We start from the raw sequence: 18,312 nt of genomic DNA, 5'->3' as shown, positions 1-18,312 counted from the left end.
TACAATATCAAAATCTTATTAACTAGCATGCCCAAAGATTAAATAAATTAAAACTTTGTTATGTTCATTCTATGTAGGGTTAGGGCTTTAACTTGTGAGTCTGCTATTAGTTGACATATCGTAAAATTTTGGTCTGCTATTGTTTAGTGTCACAGAATCATGAAATGCAGATATTCTATCACATGAACTATTTCCCACAATGCCCCCCCTCTCTCTTTCTCTTCATTTGGTTCAGAATCCTGTGCTTTGTAAAAAGGCTTTCATGAGTTGGCAATACAATAATGTATATTTTGTACTGTATTTATTCACTATGTGGCCCAAGGCAATGATACTAAAGGAGAATAGAAAACATGAAAACCATGGAAACAAAGTTTGGGATTATCAAGAAATACAAATAATGATTAGTTACCCTTGCTAAATTGCAAGGCCCTTACCAATCGAAGCTCATGTATATTATTTTAAATAAGGAGCCAATTCAAGCAACGTCTTCTAAGGACATGACAATCATCGAAAGTTAGTATTCTTCCTTGTGGATTTTTAACACTTGGTTTAAATTGCACGATACAAGTCAGCGCCCAGTTGTCAAATTAAACATTGTCCCTTCAAATTGTCAGTCTTGTTATGTTTTTGTAACCTTGCATAAGAAGTGTCAATTTGTTTTAGGATTTTTGATCAGTTAAAATGTTAAAATTTCTTTCCAGGATCGTTATTTCTCGCAGTGTTATTTTGAATGAAATCCTTGTATCACCATTTTTTGATTTTTTTTATAAATGTGTCCAATTTCTGTATTCTAATTTCGTTATTTTGTTTTTCAATGTTTATGGATCAAAATGAATATGATAAAATAAAATAAAAAAATGTTCGTCATGCACAACCAAAACGTTTCGTAGTCCCATTATTTCTCCACAGGTGGTTTCATAAACATTAAGTTTAAAATCGAAAAACACAGAATGGATTACAAATGCATTACTCTTACCTTTTCATATGTACAGTTCATGTATAGTTATATTTAAGAAGCTTTTGCACAAAAAAAGCGTCTTGAGTGTTTGTAAGGTTCATTGAGACATTTTAGACGAAAAGTACCAAAAAGAAGAAGAAGGCACAGACACTTAATTATTTTCCAGCTGGGAGAAAGCTGGGACAACTGAAACTGGGAGCTTGCTCGTCAGCTTTCCATGTCCTTCAATTTTCCAAAAGATTGTATTTCACTCTGAAGGCCCCTAGTTACATCTGTGTCTCCTAGATAAGGCAGGGTACTAAAGCAGAGACACAGTTAACTTGTCTTATCTCGGCTAACATGAGAAGACTGTTTACAAAACAACCCTACTTTATTATTAGACCTTAATGTAACATACATGTATAAGATGTTTTATGAATGTATATAATAAGTAAATGTGGGATGATACGGGTCAGGTGTATCGACATTTCGTTCTGTGTACATTGTTACAAAGAATGACAATACAAGTAAATTATTTATTTTTATTTATTATTAAATGATAATTATTCTTTTTTTTTTTTTAATCACGACGAAGCAGAACAGACGAGCAGCAGTACTTCCCTTTGACCACGAAGAGGCGCCAAAGTAAGATAAACTTGTTGACAGAATTTGCACCCGTTGCACTGTAGATCATACGCAATCTCATAATAAACTCTTACTCTAACGCACGTATAATGAAACAAAGTTGAAAGTGTGAATCTTTTTTGAAAATCAGACTGTTGATTGTTGAAACGTGATTGGTCTTAATTGAGAGTTCAAAATGTTGGAACAAGACCAGCAAATGCTTAGCAACAGAAAATTAAATCTGCAAAACATCTAAATGAGCTTAATAATTATTTTTTATAAAAAATATACAGTGTAAGAACGTCAACAAAGTAGTTCTCTAAAACAGCCACAAGATGGAAGCAACTTCAGACAATGGATTAAAAATAAAACTTACGTCATCACGTTCGTGATGACGCATGACGTACCCGGAAGTAAACATGGAAGTGTTTGACGAACATCCCAACGAGTCAGACTTCGTTAAAAGCCCTAAGAGATTTAAAACGCTGACGATTTATTCAAATGGCGAACAAATGGGCTTTTAGTTAGTCATGTCTGCAACTTACCCCACGCCGCTTTACGATCACGCCGCTCGAGGAGATTTCAGCGAAGTTTACGAGCCATCGGAGGATTCTTTCTTGCTCATTGACGCGCTGGAAAAGGATGCTCAAGAGCTCCAGAAAATGAGGTAAGGTGTAATTTACTATGAGGTGACATGCAAAACCGTATTTGAGTTAGGCAGCAAACTCTGGTACTCGACCTTAATCCGTTTGGGATTGGTACTTGGAACACCAAATTCTTCATGTACCAAAACATGTTTTCCAGTCTAAGGTAATACTATACGTTCGCTTCTCGGCCTTTTGGCTAAGATCAAGTGTAGTAAACCCCATCTGTTCTTAATACCATGAGTGGTTAAGTGGTTGCACTCTACTGGTGGTCACCGTTGGACGCATCAGGTTAGCGCTGATTAATGCTAGCTCAGCCTTGATTTTTGCATTCCGGAGATGGAATAAGAGCTTGCTCTGTCCACACCACGCATCGGCCCGGTATTGCAGTACCTCCGGGAACGGTGCATTCGCAATGATCGCAACAAGGCTTTAGGGCTAGGACCTTAGCTTAGCCGTTTGGCTGAGAGTAAGTGTCCCGGCTCCTAGGCTTTGTAGCATAAAATGAACTGACCGATAATGGATAATGAATAACGAAGATAGATCAATAACCCTTAACCCCCCCCCCCCCCTTTCAAAATACCGAACCTCAAAATATTAATGAAACGTGTACCACGATTACCTCATTTATTGCCCATGATCCACTGTCTTATCTGTTTTGTACAGCAAAACACCGATTTTTTTAAGTTGTTATAAACATAAAATCAAATTTAAACATTTTTTAAACATTCTTTATTTTTGTACAGTTTTTTTTTCTTTTTTTTGACAAACGACAGAATTTTATTTTTTAAATTTTTACTTTTATCCAAAAAAGACACCAGTCTGAATTATTTCAACCCAGTATTTGGGGTTTGAAATAAATAACGTTTTTTTTCTTAAGGTCTAAAGGTTTTCGGGTGTCATTTTGCATGAAACAAGCACTTTTTGCTTTTAATTTGAAAATGTCAACTTAATGAATCAAGGTGGTTTGTAACAAAGTGACAAACCCATGTAACGTGAAAAGTCTTATCCCTTCACAATACATGGGTCTTATCTTACCCAAAGTTGTTTTTATCTTTCTCATATAAAGTGATAGATACCTCAGTACTTGACCCTAATCCGTTGGGGAGCGGTCTTCAAACACAGAATTGTTCGAGTACCAAAACATTTTTTCCCATAAAAAGTAATCCTATTTTTTTTCTCAATATGTATCTACGTATTCCCAAAATACTAACAAAATCTGTACCTAAAATATTTCAAATATTAATAACATTTGTACCAAACAACAGGAATTATCGCAGGTTGAATCTTTATGATCTACAACTTAATACAGTGATACCTTAATTTACGAATTTAATTTATTCTGGAAGTAGATTTGTAAACTGAAACATTTGTATGTAGAGATGCCTTTTGAATGCAAATGCACTAATCTGTTTCAAGCCCCGCAAAAGTATGGGATTTTTTTTAATCAATCAAAAAATAGTACCAGAACATTAAACAAATACATGTTAAAGTTAGATTAGCACACAATAAACATAAAACGAAAAGCACATGATGTTAAAAAAATAGTAATAATAAAGGAAATGATCAAAATATTCATGTATATTTTAACTTTAACTGGGGAACACACCGAGTTGCCTGGTGTAAAAAGACCACAAAGGGGACACAAAGAGCATGTTGGGATTCACGCATATGCACCGTGTTGCTAGATAGAACTCTGGGAGTGGCAAATGGCAGTACATACTGTACTGTATTGTTCATTTTGTATCCTGAAACGGCTTTGTAACCAGAGGCAATATTTTCCCGTCCAGGTACTTTGTAACCTGAAACTCTGTTTGTAGAGATATTTGTAAGTAGGGGTACCACTGTAGGGATAAAGATATTGAAAATAGGTTGCCCGACTGGCCATAGGTCTGGGGACAACACTTTGGGATCGCGTCGTATGAGCTGGATCAAGTGACTGGGAATAGGGAGGTCTGGGCGAATACCAATTTATTCGAATACAGAGTCCTTCGAGTGCCGAGGTTTGACTGTATAACAAATCACTGCTCTTTGAGCAGGCCTTGTGTGTGCGTGGAGGTCGGGAGTGGTTCTGGAGTGGTCTCAGCATTCCTGGCATCCCTGCTAGGACCTTCCACGATGCATTTGTGAGTTGATCATCATCTTCATCTCTTCCGAACGCCTCCTTTCGAATCAAAATTGTGCTTAAACAGTTGCACGGACGTGAACTCTGCAGCGGCTTTGTGCACCGCCGAGACGGCATCACGCAACAGCGTGTCGCTTGAGCCCATCGTCACCGATCTGGTTAGCATTTACTGCTTTTCAAGGGATAGTTATTTAGCGCATTCCAGTGTTTAAAATCACCTTAAAAAAGCAATGTTGATTTGAATACTGAGCAAAAATATATGAACTATATCATCCATTATCTGCACCGCTTTCCTCAGTAGGGTCGCCAGGGGGCTGGAGCCTATCTCAGTTGGCTTCGGGAAGTGGGCAGGGGACACCCTGAACTGGTTGCCAGCAGGGCACACCGAGACAGACAACTCACTCGCTTATTCACACCTAGGGACAAATGGGACTGGCCAATTAACCTGACATGAATGTTTTTCGAGTGTGGGAGAAAACTGGAGTCCCCAGAGAAACCAATGCAAGCATAGGGAGAACAAGCAAATTCCGCACAGGAAGGCTGGTAGCTGGATTATAACCCATGACCTCAGAACTGTGGCACGGACGCACTAATCACTCAGCTGGCGTGCCACCCGAACTATCATATACACATTTTCTAAAATACTCATAGGTCGAGAAATTTTGTACTTAGTTCGAATACCGTAAGTTCCACCTAAAATACGCTGCTATAACTGTCACCAAAAATCTCACTAAGTCTGGGCAAAAAAATAATAATTAAGTTTTGGTCTCAGTGAGTCTCCATAGTTTGTATTCTTCCTTGTACTCGTTTTTGTTTGTACTACCTCAGAAGTGGACTTACTGCAGTATGCGGGCCACATGTCTTTTGAATCCAGCCTGCCAAATGTTGAAAATGTCAAGTCAAGTCACATTTATTTATATAGCCCTTAATCACAAAAATGTCTCTAAGGACTGCACAGGATTACAATTTCAAAATTGCACAATTACCTGATCCTAAACCCGCATGCGGGCAAGGAACAACTCAAAAACCTCAGTGTGAGGAAAAAAGCGAAACCTTGAGAAAGGACCTCACACGTGGTAATCCCCCTTCCAGGATGAATTACAATTAGCATTACTGTACACAGAATGGTAAACGTTAGGTAAGATGGAACAATAATATGTATGAAAAGTTGAAAAAAACAAGTATTTCCAATGAAAATGTGTTGATTTGGTGCCATTCTTATCCCCAGTTTCCCCAACGTCAAAAAAGGACATATTTCTTGCTTGTTTTCATCATGTATTTTATTTTCAAGATATTTATCACATTTAATGAAAACAACAACAAAAACACAGCGCAAACTGTGTTGCATTTGGAGTTTTTCAAAGCATAGTACCAAATTTAGTGCTTTAAAAAGCGACATAGTATATCATTTTGTTTTTAAGAGACATTTGAATAAATGGTCTATTTAAAGACAAACAAGCACTAAATTAAGAAAAAAAAAAGAAAAAAAAAAAAAATATATATATATATATATATATATATATATATATATATATATATAATGCACTTGTAAATGTGTGCATGTTTGTTTATTCATAAATTCATTTTTAATTGATTTTTGCACGAGAGGGTTTCTTCTTCGGAGAGGGGACGTGATAGAAAATAATTGAGAAGCACTGCAATACATCCATTGGTCAAATAATACACACTGTTCCTTTAAATTTCACTCATGGGTTGCCCTTTTTTACCTCCCTTTCTTTAACAGGTGCAAAGCCTTCTGAACAGGCTGAGAGGACAAGTGGACGTTCTTCTGTTCAACCCTCCGTATGTGGTTACGCCATCCAGTGAGGTATTAAAGCCTCTTCAGTTCAAAGATAATCCAGGTAGGGGAGAACCTGAGTGTTTATTTTTTGTCAAGGTGGGAAGCACTGGAATCGAAGCTGCCTGGGCCGGCGGGAAGCGAGGCCGTGAGGTGACGGATAGATTTCTTCCCATTGTATCTCAGTTGCTGTCCAGTGGCGGATTGTTCTATTTAGTCACTATTGTGGAGAACAATCCAGGTTGGTTGGATTTGAAATACATTTAAAATGATTTATTTGATGGCTACAGTGTTTTTGTTTTTCAAGCCAAGCCACACTGGGTAGGTTTACAGGCAGGGAATAATCACCTTGCGTGATACATATTTGCTCCCCGCAATGGTCGATTGGGAATAAAGGATCGGGACCAAAACAGTGCTGTTCATTTTAGGCGGGTAACATTGGAATGCCTTAGCGGCGGGAACCACAAAAAAAAAAAATGTGTTTTACCAGCCACTTCTCTTGGCAATAGTCGACAATGGATCTCAGCTTCAACTATGAATTTAATTTCAGGAAGGCCAGAACAGCACTCCTCTCAACAAAATTGCTTTCTGCTGGTCCCTGCTCGCAGCAATATGAGATTGGGGATAATGGATCACAGCCACATTAGTGCAGTTAAGTTTTTGGTGTACAGAATGTCAAAAAAGGCCACCAGACTCAACAAAAATGCACTTTGCAGCAATATGTGATCGGATATAGTGGATCGCAGATTATTTTTTAACCTGCTATGCCCTCAGGCCACGAAATACAAAGTGAGAAGTAGCTACAGATTACTGTATTTCTTTTGGTCTGTCTTTATACGAGTGAGATTAAACTGTAATTTGGTAATCACTAATTATAGTACAAACATTTCATTGAACATGTCTAGTCAATCATTTGAAATCCCAAATTTCATTGTTTCTCTTTCTCCCCCCAGAGGAAATCATCCATGTATTGAGCGAATATGGCCTCCAGGGGAAAGTACACCTGTCCACCAGAGCTGGAAATGAGAGGCTGACGGTCCTGCGCTTCCATCGGCACAAAAATACGTGAACTTGCTTGGTCAACCTGAAAACTGCATCTTTGGATTCATTATGACAAGAGAACACAAGAAAGAAACTTTCTGTTCATCCAAACACATACAAAAACATTCCATTCAAAGGGGCCTTTACCATGAAGAAATATTATTGTTATGGCCAGAACTTTGTTGTCTAAGTAATTCCAATATTGAATCAGTTTGCAAATTCAAAAAGTGTGTACTTTCAACCCTAAAAACTCAAAATTTTAAAATAACAAGTTTTGATAAAAATTAATAGACTGATCCAAGACTTGGGTTGACCCAACGTCCTGTGTTTTGTGTCATGTTTTTTTGTGTAGGAGCTTTTATTTCCACTGTAAAATATTTCTACTTTTAGAGTGTTATAACTTAAAAGGGTAAAAAAAAAATGGAGGAGGCAATCGAAGTACCCGCTTAAGGGATTCCCGAATTCTAAAACATACAAAATGTGAGAAAATAGTACACGTTTTTTTGCTTATCTATATATGTCGTTTGATATATTTCAATTATTCTCCAAGATAATGCATTTTGAAGACAGTCTGTCTCGTCTTTTATTTCCTGAGCTCTGACGTCATGTGAAGTACATCAGCTAAAGTACAGGGAGGCTGGTAGCTGAATTTGATCCCATGGCCTCAGAACTGTGCCGCAGACTCGCTAACAACTCCACCAACGGGCTGCCCGCTACAGGGAGTGCAGAATTATTAGGCAAGTTGTATTTTTGAGGATTAATTTTATTATTGAACAACAACCATGTTCTTAATGAACCCAAAAGTCTCATTAATATCAAAGCTGAATATTTTGGAAGTTGGAGTGGGGCTTTTTTAGTTTTAGCTATTTTAGGAGGATATCTGTGTGTGCAGGTGACTATTACTGTGCATAATTATTAGGCAACTTAACAAAAAACAAATGTATACCCATTTCAATTATTTATTTTCATCAGGGAAACCAATATAACAGCTCAACATTCACAAATATAAATTTCTGACATTCAAAAACAAAACAAAAACAAATCAGTGACCAATATAGCCACCTTTCTTTGCAAGGACACTCAAAAGCCTGCCATCCATGGATTCTGTCAGTGCTTTGATCTGTTCACGATCAACATTGCGTGCAGCAGCAACCACAGCCTCCCAGACACTGTTCAGAGAGGTGTACTGTTTTCCCTCCTTGTAAATCTCACATTTGATGAGGGACCACAGGTTCTCTATGGGGTTCGGATCAGGTGAACAAGGAGGCCATGTCATTAGTTTTTCTTCTTTTAGACCCTTTCTTGCCAGCCACGCTGTGGAGTACTTGGATGCGTGTGATGGAGCGTTGTCCTGCATGAAAATCATGTTTTTCTTGAAGGATGCGGACTTCTTCCTGTACCACTGCTTGAAGAAGGTGTCTTCCAGAAACTGGCAGTAGGACTGGGAGTTGAGCTTGAGTCCATCCTCAACCCGAAAAGGCCCCACAAGCTCATCTTTGATGATACCAGCCCATATCAGTACCCCACCTCCACCTTGCTGGCGTCTGAGGCGGACTGGAGCTCTCTGCCCTTTACCGATCCAGCCACGGGCCCATGCATCTGGCCCATCAAGACTCACTCTCATTTCATCAGTCCATAAAACCTTAGAAAAATCCGTCTTGAGATTTTTCTTGGCCCAGTCTTGACGTTTCAGCTTGTGTGTCTTGTTCAGTGGTGGTCGTTTTTCAGCCTTTCTTGCCTTGGCCATGTCTCTGAGTATTGCACACCTTGTGCTTTTGGGCACTCCAGTGATGTTGCAGCTCTGAAATATGGCAAAACTGGTGGCATCTTGGCAGCTGTACGCTTGACTTTTCTCAGTTCACGGGCAGTTATTTTGCGCCTTGGTTTTTCTACACGCTTCTTGCGACCCTGTTGACTATTTTGAATGTAACGCTTGATTGTTCGATGATCACGCTTCAGAAGCTTGGCAATTTTAAGAGTGCTGCATCCCTCTGCAAGATATCTCACTATTTTTGACTTTTCAGAGCCTGTCAAGTCCCTCTTCTGACCCATTTTGCCAAAGGAAAGGAAGTTGCCTAATAATTATGCACACCTGATATAGGGTGTTGATGTCATTAGACCACACCCCTTCTCATTACAGAGATGCACATCACCTGATATGCTTAATTGGTAGTAGGCTTTCGAGCCTATACAGCTTGGAGTAAGACAACATGCATAAAGAGGATGATGTGGTCAAAATACTCATTTGCCTAATAATTCTGCACTCCCTGTATTTGGACAATATTATATTAATTGCAAGACAAGTTGCTGAAAAACAGAGGAAATGTCACAATCACATACCTAAAATGAGGCAAAGTAAAAAAAAAAGGGGGGGGGGGAACGCAAGCTGTACACGACAGCAGGTAAACTTACGCTTTGACGATCAACTTAAAACCTCCAGAAGTCCCCCAGCGAGGAGCACTACTTGTTCTGTGCCTAATTGGGGGGAAAAAAAAAATTTACACTCCCCTTAAGCTACTGGTAATGTGCTTTTATCAGATGGGTACATAGTTGTAGAATTTTGCCTTTCGCCGTTGTTGTAGGGTTAGAGTTTTGTTGGATTAGGGTATTAGGGTTCTGGTTGCTTTGACAAAAACCTCTAAAGATTTGTCTCTGAATCGAATCTAGAATCTCATGAGTATAATACAGGCATTTTAGCATTGAAGCTAGCTACTAATCAGCAAGGAACCTACTCTCCCCACAGTGTTGTTCATTTTAGGATTACGGTTTAGGTTGAATTCACACTTAGGGTTATGGCTGATACAATGTATATGTATCAGTACAGGTAGCTCGAACAGTAAGGTAAATGTATTACATTTACAGAGTTGTAGGTTCAATCCCCAATTAAGACCATACAAATTATAGGATTAGGGTTTTTGTTGGAGAAACTAGCGCCAACGAAAAGAAAAACATTAGAATTTGTACTGCCTTATCTAGGGATTCAACACAATCCAATGAGTGTGACTCAGACATTTAAGAAACTAACACTAACCCTAGCTTCAACCAAAACAACTTTAGAATCCTATGTGTGGAAGACATGCATTTTACCTGTTGAGATACCTGTGGTCCTCGTTGCTCAAAACCTTAACCATAGCTCCTCCAGCCAGATAAACAGGAATTTGAAAAATGTACACGAGAAGCCGCTTGTCAAATATTTCATTGATCCCTTTTAGAATCTCAAAAGTAGCAATAATATATTCATCAAAGCGCTCATGACCATTTGACAAACATTGCCATAGTGATAGAACACATGGCCTGAGAGCCATACATTTTTTACATGAATTGTTATAAAAAGACTTAAAATAAAATTACAATATAGCCTAGATTTTGAATTTTAATTCAAGATAAATAAAATAATGCAAAACATCCAAAGAATTGATTAAAAAAAAAACATTAATTTTTCAAATTATAGACAGTAAAGGGGAAGGTGTAACACTGGGAATAATATTAGCCTGGTTCAGGAGCAGGCTAGCTGTAGGGAATACATCACAGTAACCAAGCCAGGCTACATTTAACCAGCTTTCATGCAACCAAAGTGAGGCTAGATTCAGGAAAAATAAACAAATCTAGGCTTAATGCCTTGTCTTACTTTTGTGCAATACACCCAAAGCGTTAGGTCATGCAACCAAATATTAGATTGCCATATCCTACTTTTTGTAGGAAATACAAAAGTTTTAGGTTCATACAGTCAACACAGGACATTGATTTTTTTTTAACACAACCCTGAACTATTTGACCAATTGCACAGCTTTTTGAGCGTGACTGTTATGAATACTGGGTCTTGCTTGTTTGCGGAGAATCTACTGCATCTACTGGTAACTTGTTTGGCATGTAACAATAAGAAAATCAAAAAACCCGAGATATTCTGATAAGTCACATTTTACTGCTTTTATTTTGAACAACACTGTGGTATTTGTGTGACTGTGAATGAAAACAGAGAATTTTCCAAAAAGAAATGTTTAATATTCTTGATTTACATCTGGTCAGATTAAGTTCAACTTTCATGCAAATTAATGTTTACATTTTATTCAAAGACGCTGCTTTGCTACAGTATCAAACTACATGTTTCCTTGCTCTACTATATTACGATAATGTACTACAGCTGAGGACTGGATTTCAGAACAACACGTCCGTCATCCCCCAGATGGACGGCCCCACTGGCCACCAGCTCCATAGCAGCGGGATAGGCCCTGTGCTCGGCCTCCAGGATTCTTCGGGACAGACTTTCCTCCGTGTCGCCGTTCAACACGGGGACTGCCTCCTGCACAATGATTGCCCCCGCGTCTACCTCCTCCTGGTAAAACAATGGATACATTTAACATGCAGGCAATAATCCGATTGGAAACGGACTATCGCCAGTATTCCAATTGTGTCTTAAATCTGAAAAGGCTCTGCAAACTCGCTTATAAAATAGCTGTGTGTATTTCTCCAGGACATTTCGATTTCATTTTCTGTGAAAATACCACAAATATCTATAAAGTGGATGCTAAAATTGTATCTGTCCTCATAGAGTGTAAGTCTATGCTTCTGACAAGATGCACCAATAAAAAAAACACGTTTGGAGTGCAGAAGCTAGGTACTGTTATATTATTGAAATGTGTCACTGCCTATAATTAGTTGTGATATCAGCCTGTTCTTTCTGATTTGAGAGGTCAATAAAACATCAATCGATTGCATAGTCATTTTTAACTTCTCAATGTCCTTAGTTGTAATTAAATAACTTCATACCTCAGTTGTGATTCAAATGTATCCATTATTTTAATCATCCTCTCATTTGTGGCCAGAATTGGCCTTGAGCATTATGTCAGTAGATGCTGTATCCTGTTTGGATGAAGGCTTCCTGTGCACGTTGTTTTGTTTCATTTTGTGAGAAATTTCATCTTCTGTTTCCCTTTTAGTCTGTGCTAATTGGAACTATAAGCCGCAACTTTTCTCCCTAGCTTTAAACCCTGTGGCTTATGCAAAAAATGTAACTGATCTATGCATTTTTTCTAACGGCCGCCAGGGGAGCCCAAGCAGTAAAGGGAAGAAGCACTACAGTACTGTCCTGTACTCGGGAGAAAAAGGTGCACACAATACAAAATCAAACTTACAGCATTGTCCGGATATTTTTTGACGTCCCGAAAAAAAAATTCGTGTCCACCGTTTTGCCGTAACTCAAAAGTTTGTAAGTAGGGGAGCGTCTGTATTACCGATCGAATTATTGCCTGCATGATAACGTAGTCGATGGCAAGTTCATGTTTTGTCTCGGTTTTGGTCGCCCTATTACCAAAAACGACCCACTTACTGCCACAAAATGAACGGTGCATCCGCTGACCCGCACGCCAGCCTGTAGAGCTTGCTTTTGGGCGTTCACGCCTTTGAAAGACGGCAGCAGGGAAGGATGGATGTTCAAAAGCTTACCTAAAATAAAACCACGATTAAAAGTTTGAAAACCTTCAAGATGGTGATGAACTAAACATCATCCTACTATTCCACTTCTTGACAAAATATCCTGTGAGGATGCGCATGAAGCCAGCCAGGCACACCAACTCTACGCCAAATTCTTCCAGAACGCGGTCAATGGTGCCGTCGAACTCTGCTCGGCTCCCGTACAGTTTGTGATCCACAACCTGGTTGAAATCGGGCACGATACAAATCTCAAATGTTAAACAATGGCTGATTTCATTAAAAATTAGGACCTATGTCATCTGTTCTTTTTGTATGTTACAGTAGACTTCTAGGATATGGCGATCCCACCTAACATTGTTTGTACATTACGGTGTGAAATAAAATGTATTTTTGGCCCCTCTTTACAGCAAAACCCCAACAATTAGGACACCAACAACAAATTATTTTCCGGGTCCAAAAACGCACCAAATTCAAACTTTGCAGTGTTTGTGCGTATGACGAGTGACATCATTTTGTGCCTGTCTGCTATTTACTACTGGTTTGTGTTCCAACATCACTAAAATGCCATTATGCTATTGGCAAAACTACCTCTACATTGCCTTTTTCATGTGCTCCGAAAATAATTTGAGTTACTTAAATACTGTATTTTTTTAGCTGTATTTATTTGCTATGGGTACAAGGTGATGATAAAAAGAAAAGCAAAAACATGATAACGAGAAATTTGCGAGTATCAAGGAACAGGAGGAAGGCAAACACTGTTACTCCAATTAAAGCAAGGAAATCTTCTAAGGGCATGACAATCCTTGCAAGTGGACATTTTAATATCAGTTTCATTTTAAATTTGCTGTGCGCTCCACCCCTCTGCATCTACCCGCTACTCCACTAGATCAGCTCAATTCAGGTCACCACAAAGTTAAACAAATCGTCATTGTTCTTTTACATCTATGTTTATAATAGTATATTTATCATATGCACACATAGGAAGTAATAACTATGTACAATTTTGCGGTTTTAATTGAAGCTAATAACCAGATTTTTATCCCCCGCTATACGGCAATTTCACCTTGTGATCTCCACTTCAGAAGGGAGTCTACTGTATTTCTTTTTCATTTTAGTACCTTTTGAATCTGTATACAGGCTTTAATGTTGGGTAATTTGACAATACGTTCACAAAGTTGTTTTTATTGTTTTTAGGTGAAGTCATTAGCAATGGTAATTAATGTTATTTTGCATCCTACTATATATTCCTTTGTTTTACTACCTACTTTGTTTCCCCAATTAGAACAATAAAAATGATACTTGAAATTAGCTGAAGTTAAATGAAATGTCATCTTTCCTATCCATGTATATTATGTTATTTTAGCACATGCAGGCGTTGCACGCTCAAGTATTACTTACTAGATGCTATTAAGTTATCTTAATGTTTTTTTCAGGGTAGGGAGATTTCAGAAGGCATTAGCTAATTACCATAGGTATCTATCCCCCGGCTATACAGTAATTTCACTTTGTGATCCGCACCTAAGAGAGGATTAATATTGCATACCGGGAGCTACAGTAATTGTAATCATTTCGTCAGAGAATTACCCGTGTCTGGATGCCCGCCAACGCAGCTCTCTTGAGACCCTGGACGCCAGGCTTGTTGGAGATGACAACCACGATCTCCGCGCAACTTGATGGGCGCTTGGCCTGCTCGATCAGTGCCTGGAGGTTGGTACCTGGTTCGAAATCAGAACAATGATTTGTCACCTTTATAAACCAAGTTTGTGAAAAAAAATATCCAAACCTGATCCAGAGATGAGAACCCCAACTTTGGTCCGTCTGTGAGGTAAGGTGCTGTCGCCGAGGCCATTTTTAGAGGCTGGACCGGTGTTGAGAAGGCTGTGTTTGAGGTTGCGGACCAGAACGGATTCAGCGCCTGCAGGGCCCGATTTCGGTTTTAGCCTATGATGCAAGCGAGGTTGCAGACGTTCGCCTACTCACCAGGCGTCTTGTGTGCAAGTGCTCCAACGATCCAGGCCTCCTCGTGGGCTTGGACCTGACGCAGGACCCTCTGAGCGTCCACTGGGGCCACCACCAGAACCGCGCCCAGGCCACAATTGAAGGTGCGGCTCATTTCCAGGTCGCTCAGGCCTCCCTCTTTTTGCAGCCAGGAAAATACAGGGGGGATGCTCCAGCGAGACGCATCTGAGACGGGAATGCAGCAAACTCCTTTTTCAGTGTCAATTTTGTTTTGGGAATCGGGAAATGCATAAAGAAAGGTCTGTTCTTTCATTGAAATACATTTTTCTGACCCAATCCATGTTTTGGTAATCATGAGTTGGTTTGGGTGAAATTAGATCCATTTCACTGCCAAAGGGTCTCCCTGCCAATCAAATTTTGAATTTTCAAAGAATGCTATTTTCCAAACTTGTAAATTGTACATGATTTTGATGTAACTAGTATGCACGTCATATTTAGAAGGACAGTGGGCATTATTTGACCACTAAATGCTGCTGTATTGTGTTGTGCAACTGAAAAACGAGTGCTAAAAACCAAAGGAAAGAATACTAACACCTAACCACACAATTTTCCCATTTTTTTCCCCCAGCCTTTTTTAAGTTATATCAGCTCATGTTATGTAAAATAAATGCTAATAACCTAAAATAGAATAAATAAATAAAAAATACGCCTCAAAAAGTCTGATGACTAGAGTTCTCGTCTAAGAGCAAATATTACAAGACGGGAATTTACGTCAGTGGTAAAGAAAAAGCTCATCATATTTTACTTCAGTGGATAAATTGTGGGCCTCACCTAAATCGACAGCGAGCTCCTGTGGCAGAACCCGAGGGATGTTTTCTAGAAGTCCTCCCCCAGTGATGTGAGCGTATGCTTTGACAGCGCCGCTACGCAGAATTGGAAGCAGCAGACGACTGTAGATTTTGGTCGGTGTTAGCAAAACCTCACCTGAAGACAACCACCAAGTCCTGAGAGTTAGATTCGAGCCATTGAATGCACTTGTATTCAAAAAGACTAAAGCTTTGGTTTTCATGAGCAAACCATCTCAACCTTCAATGGGGTGGCAGTTTTGTGTTAAAGTTGTTTTTTTTTTTGCATTTTTCTTGGCCAAATATTCTCTACGGATGCATATTCTGCAGTGCACCTATAGGCCTCCAGGGGCGTCACAGGACACTTCAGGACATCATATTTACAGTATTTATCAAGGATAATTAATATATATTTGAGTTTGAAATATGACTTATTGCATGTAAAGGCTACAAAACCACATAAAAACAGTAGACTCCCCAGGGCAGGGATTAGTAGGTATTCCAAACCTATATAGAATAGAATAGAATAGAATAGAATATGCGTTTATTGTCATTGTTACAACATGGGATATGCTGTGACAACGAAATTGGATGACTCCAGGTCCACATTTACAGTGAGGATAAGGAAATAAAGAGATAAAGGAACAAAGAACTAACTAACTGTCTATAAAAAAAGTATTATGTATAAGATAGATAGACAGATACTTTATTCATCCCCACAGGGAAATTTACACTTCCAGCAGCATCCCTGCGCTGGAGAACAAAACAATAAAAAGCAAAAAGAATACAATACACAAATAACAAAAGTGACGTGTTGATACCCAATGTAGGGTGTTATATAAAGTATCTAGATAGTGCTACACAGAATACACACTGCAATAAAAATACGGTAATATGCAATGTGGGGGTGTGGTTTAATGTGGGCCTTTAGTCTGCCGGGTGGAGTTAAAGATCCTCATGGCATGAGGAAGAAAAGATCTCCTCAGTCTGTCGGTGGTACAAGACTGACAGCAGTGTCACTGAAAAATATAATATAATGTATATATATATATATATAACTGCCCTGCGATTGGCCGGCAACCAGTTCAGGGTGTCCCCTGCCCACTGCCCGATGATTGCTGGGATGGGCTCCAGTACCCCGCGACCCTACTGAAGATAAGCAGTGTAGCTAATGAGATGAGGTGTATATATAATATAAATAAACAAACGTGTAAAGGAAAGTCCAATTTTATTCATCTATGGTGTGACGTGAAAAAACTGGTCATGTGGAGTAGCGGGTGCATGCAGATGGAAGACTAAAAAGGAAACCGATTTTGAAACTTCACTTGCGATGATTGGAAGGCTCTTAAAGGAATTCCTAGTTTTAATCGCTTCCTTATTTTTATCCAGAGTCTCAATCATTGATGGGTTACAGCAATGAAACTTAGCGAGGGTAGCCATTTGTGTGCCTTATTTGCATTCATTGATGATTGCAAGCTTTGTTTTTATGGTTATGTTTTTCTTGCTCCCTCCGGCATCAATGCAAATCTTGGGACCCATACGGAATCAAGACAATACAAAAAACATGGGTACAAGGTGATGATAAAGAGAAAAGCAAAAATACAAATCGTAACCCTAAGCGGACGAGATTCTGCACTGACTAGAGAGAGAAAAGAATAGTGGGAAGTAGTTCAGTTCATATATCTGTATTTTCATAATGCCGGGGAGCAATCCAATAGCAGAACAGCATTTTATTTGCATTGACCAATACCAAATAAGCCTATTGTAGACGTAATTAACTGCAAGATTGAATTTGTTAAGTTGTTGGGCACGCAAAATAATTTGTTCTTGATGTCATAAAGTGGGGAATAAGGCTGTAAAGAAGGGCCGAAATAGCATAATTCCACGCCCTAAAGTGAAAATGTTACAAAGCAAAGTCACTGGGGGTGTACTGTGCTAAATGTATCCATCCATTTATTTAATGTTGACAATGAGATTAGACAATATATATATATATATATATATATATATATGTTATATAAAATCATTTACCAAGGGTCTGCCCAGGATTCCCAAAAGGCGCCTGGGAGCTGTAGCTAAGGCCAGCTCGCCCCAAGACCTTGCGGACCAGGCTGAAGCCGTTGCTATGGATACCAGAAGACGCCACGCCAATCAACAGGTCTCCCTCGGTGATGTCCGCCAGGCGAGGGAGCATTGCCCCCCGCTCCACGGCTCCCACGCAGAAACCAGCCAGGTCGTAGTCCCCCGCCGCGTACACGCCAGGCATTTCTGCCGTCTCACCGCCTGGGGAAGGAAGACAGTAAAATACAGCAGCACATTTCCTAAAACTTTTTGGCTTGCTTACCGAGCAGAGCGCAGCCTGCCATTTGGCAAGCTTTGGCGATACCCGCCACCACCGTGGAGGCCACGTCCACGTCTAGTCGACCGCATGCGAAATAGTCGAGGAAGAAGAGTGGCTCGGCGCCCTGAGCTAGCACGTCGTTCACACACATGGCCACCAGGTCTTGACCAAGGCTGCCGTGCTGCCCGCACGCCTGAGCAATCTAGAGGAGGCGGAGACGGGTAATTCGATCAAATGTATCGCATATTTATCATATAAGATAAATCAATCAAAATCTCCACAAACCTTCTTTTCCAGACTACAAAACCCCACATTGTCCAGGAATTAAAAACTGTGCCTTATAAACCGGAGCGCCGTATATGTGAATGAAATTGGAAAGTTTATTAAATCATGCTGCTTACGTTAACAGTTCTGCCTTTGACAAAAGGTCTTTCGAGTGCCCTCTGGTTAACATGTTACAGGAGATGTGCGGAATTTATTTGCAATTGCCTTCATCTGGCTTGTAACATCAATGCAGTCTCTGTCAAGCTCCTTCATAATGCAGGTGCAAGGGCATTCATTTCTCAGA

General features: G+C 39.5%; 2 protein-coding genes and 1 pseudogene across 4 annotated transcripts in view; 2 read left to right on the top strand and 1 right to left on the bottom strand.

Annotated features, from left to right (window-relative positions):
- The first annotated feature begins 1,956 nt into the window (after window positions 1-1,956).
- hemk2 (HemK methyltransferase 2, ETF1 glutamine and histone H4 lysine) lies at window positions 1,957-13,496 on the top strand. Of its 2 annotated transcripts, XM_088331817.1 has the most exons (6): window positions 1,957-2,228; window positions 4,245-4,331; window positions 4,398-4,488; window positions 6,075-6,158; window positions 6,228-6,369; window positions 7,082-13,494. In XM_088331817.1, exons 1-6 carry the CDS (start codon window positions 2,092-2,094, stop codon window positions 7,195-7,197), a joined length of 657 nt encoding a protein of 218 aa, XP_088187943.1. In that variant the 5' UTR covers window positions 1,957-2,091; the 3' UTR covers window positions 7,198-13,494. The 2 variants fall into 2 exon arrangements, with proteins under 2 accessions (XP_088187943.1, XP_088187944.1); XM_088331818.1 differs by lacking the exon at window positions 4,245-4,331 and having other exon boundaries at window positions 7,082-13,496.
- LOC148369688 (U2 spliceosomal RNA) lies at window positions 2,385-2,620 on the top strand (annotated as a pseudogene).
- The window catches only part of gart (phosphoribosylglycinamide formyltransferase), a 27,194-nt gene continuing 19,959 nt past the window's right edge, over window positions 11,078-18,312 (bottom strand). For both annotated transcript variants that reach the window (XM_088331811.1, XM_088331812.1), the window contains exons 14-22: window positions 17,748-17,946; window positions 17,435-17,686; window positions 15,390-15,542; window positions 14,580-14,783; window positions 14,383-14,514; window positions 14,184-14,314; window positions 12,679-12,820; window positions 12,496-12,611; window positions 11,078-11,502 (exon numbers count right to left, since the gene is read on the bottom strand). In XM_088331811.1, the coding sequence (XP_088187937.1) occupies window positions 11,305-11,502; window positions 12,496-12,611; window positions 12,679-12,820; window positions 14,184-14,314; window positions 14,383-14,514; window positions 14,580-14,783; window positions 15,390-15,542; window positions 17,435-17,686; window positions 17,748-17,946 (1,527 nt within the window). In that variant the 3' untranslated portion in view covers window positions 11,078-11,304. The remainder of the gene's footprint in view (window positions 11,503-12,495; window positions 12,612-12,678; window positions 12,821-14,183; window positions 14,315-14,382; window positions 14,515-14,579; window positions 14,784-15,389; window positions 15,543-17,434; window positions 17,687-17,747; window positions 17,947-18,312) is intronic.

Source organism: Urocampus carinirostris, chromosome 3, assembly GCF_059441175.1.
Source record: "Urocampus carinirostris isolate Australia breed hairy pipefish chromosome 3, RoL_Ucar_1.0, whole genome shotgun sequence".
In the NCBI taxonomy this organism is placed as follows: Eukaryota; Metazoa; Chordata; class Actinopteri; order Syngnathiformes; family Syngnathidae; genus Urocampus; species Urocampus carinirostris.
Note: the sequence above shows the minus strand (reverse complement) of the source record. Positions and strands in the feature narration are given on the sequence as shown.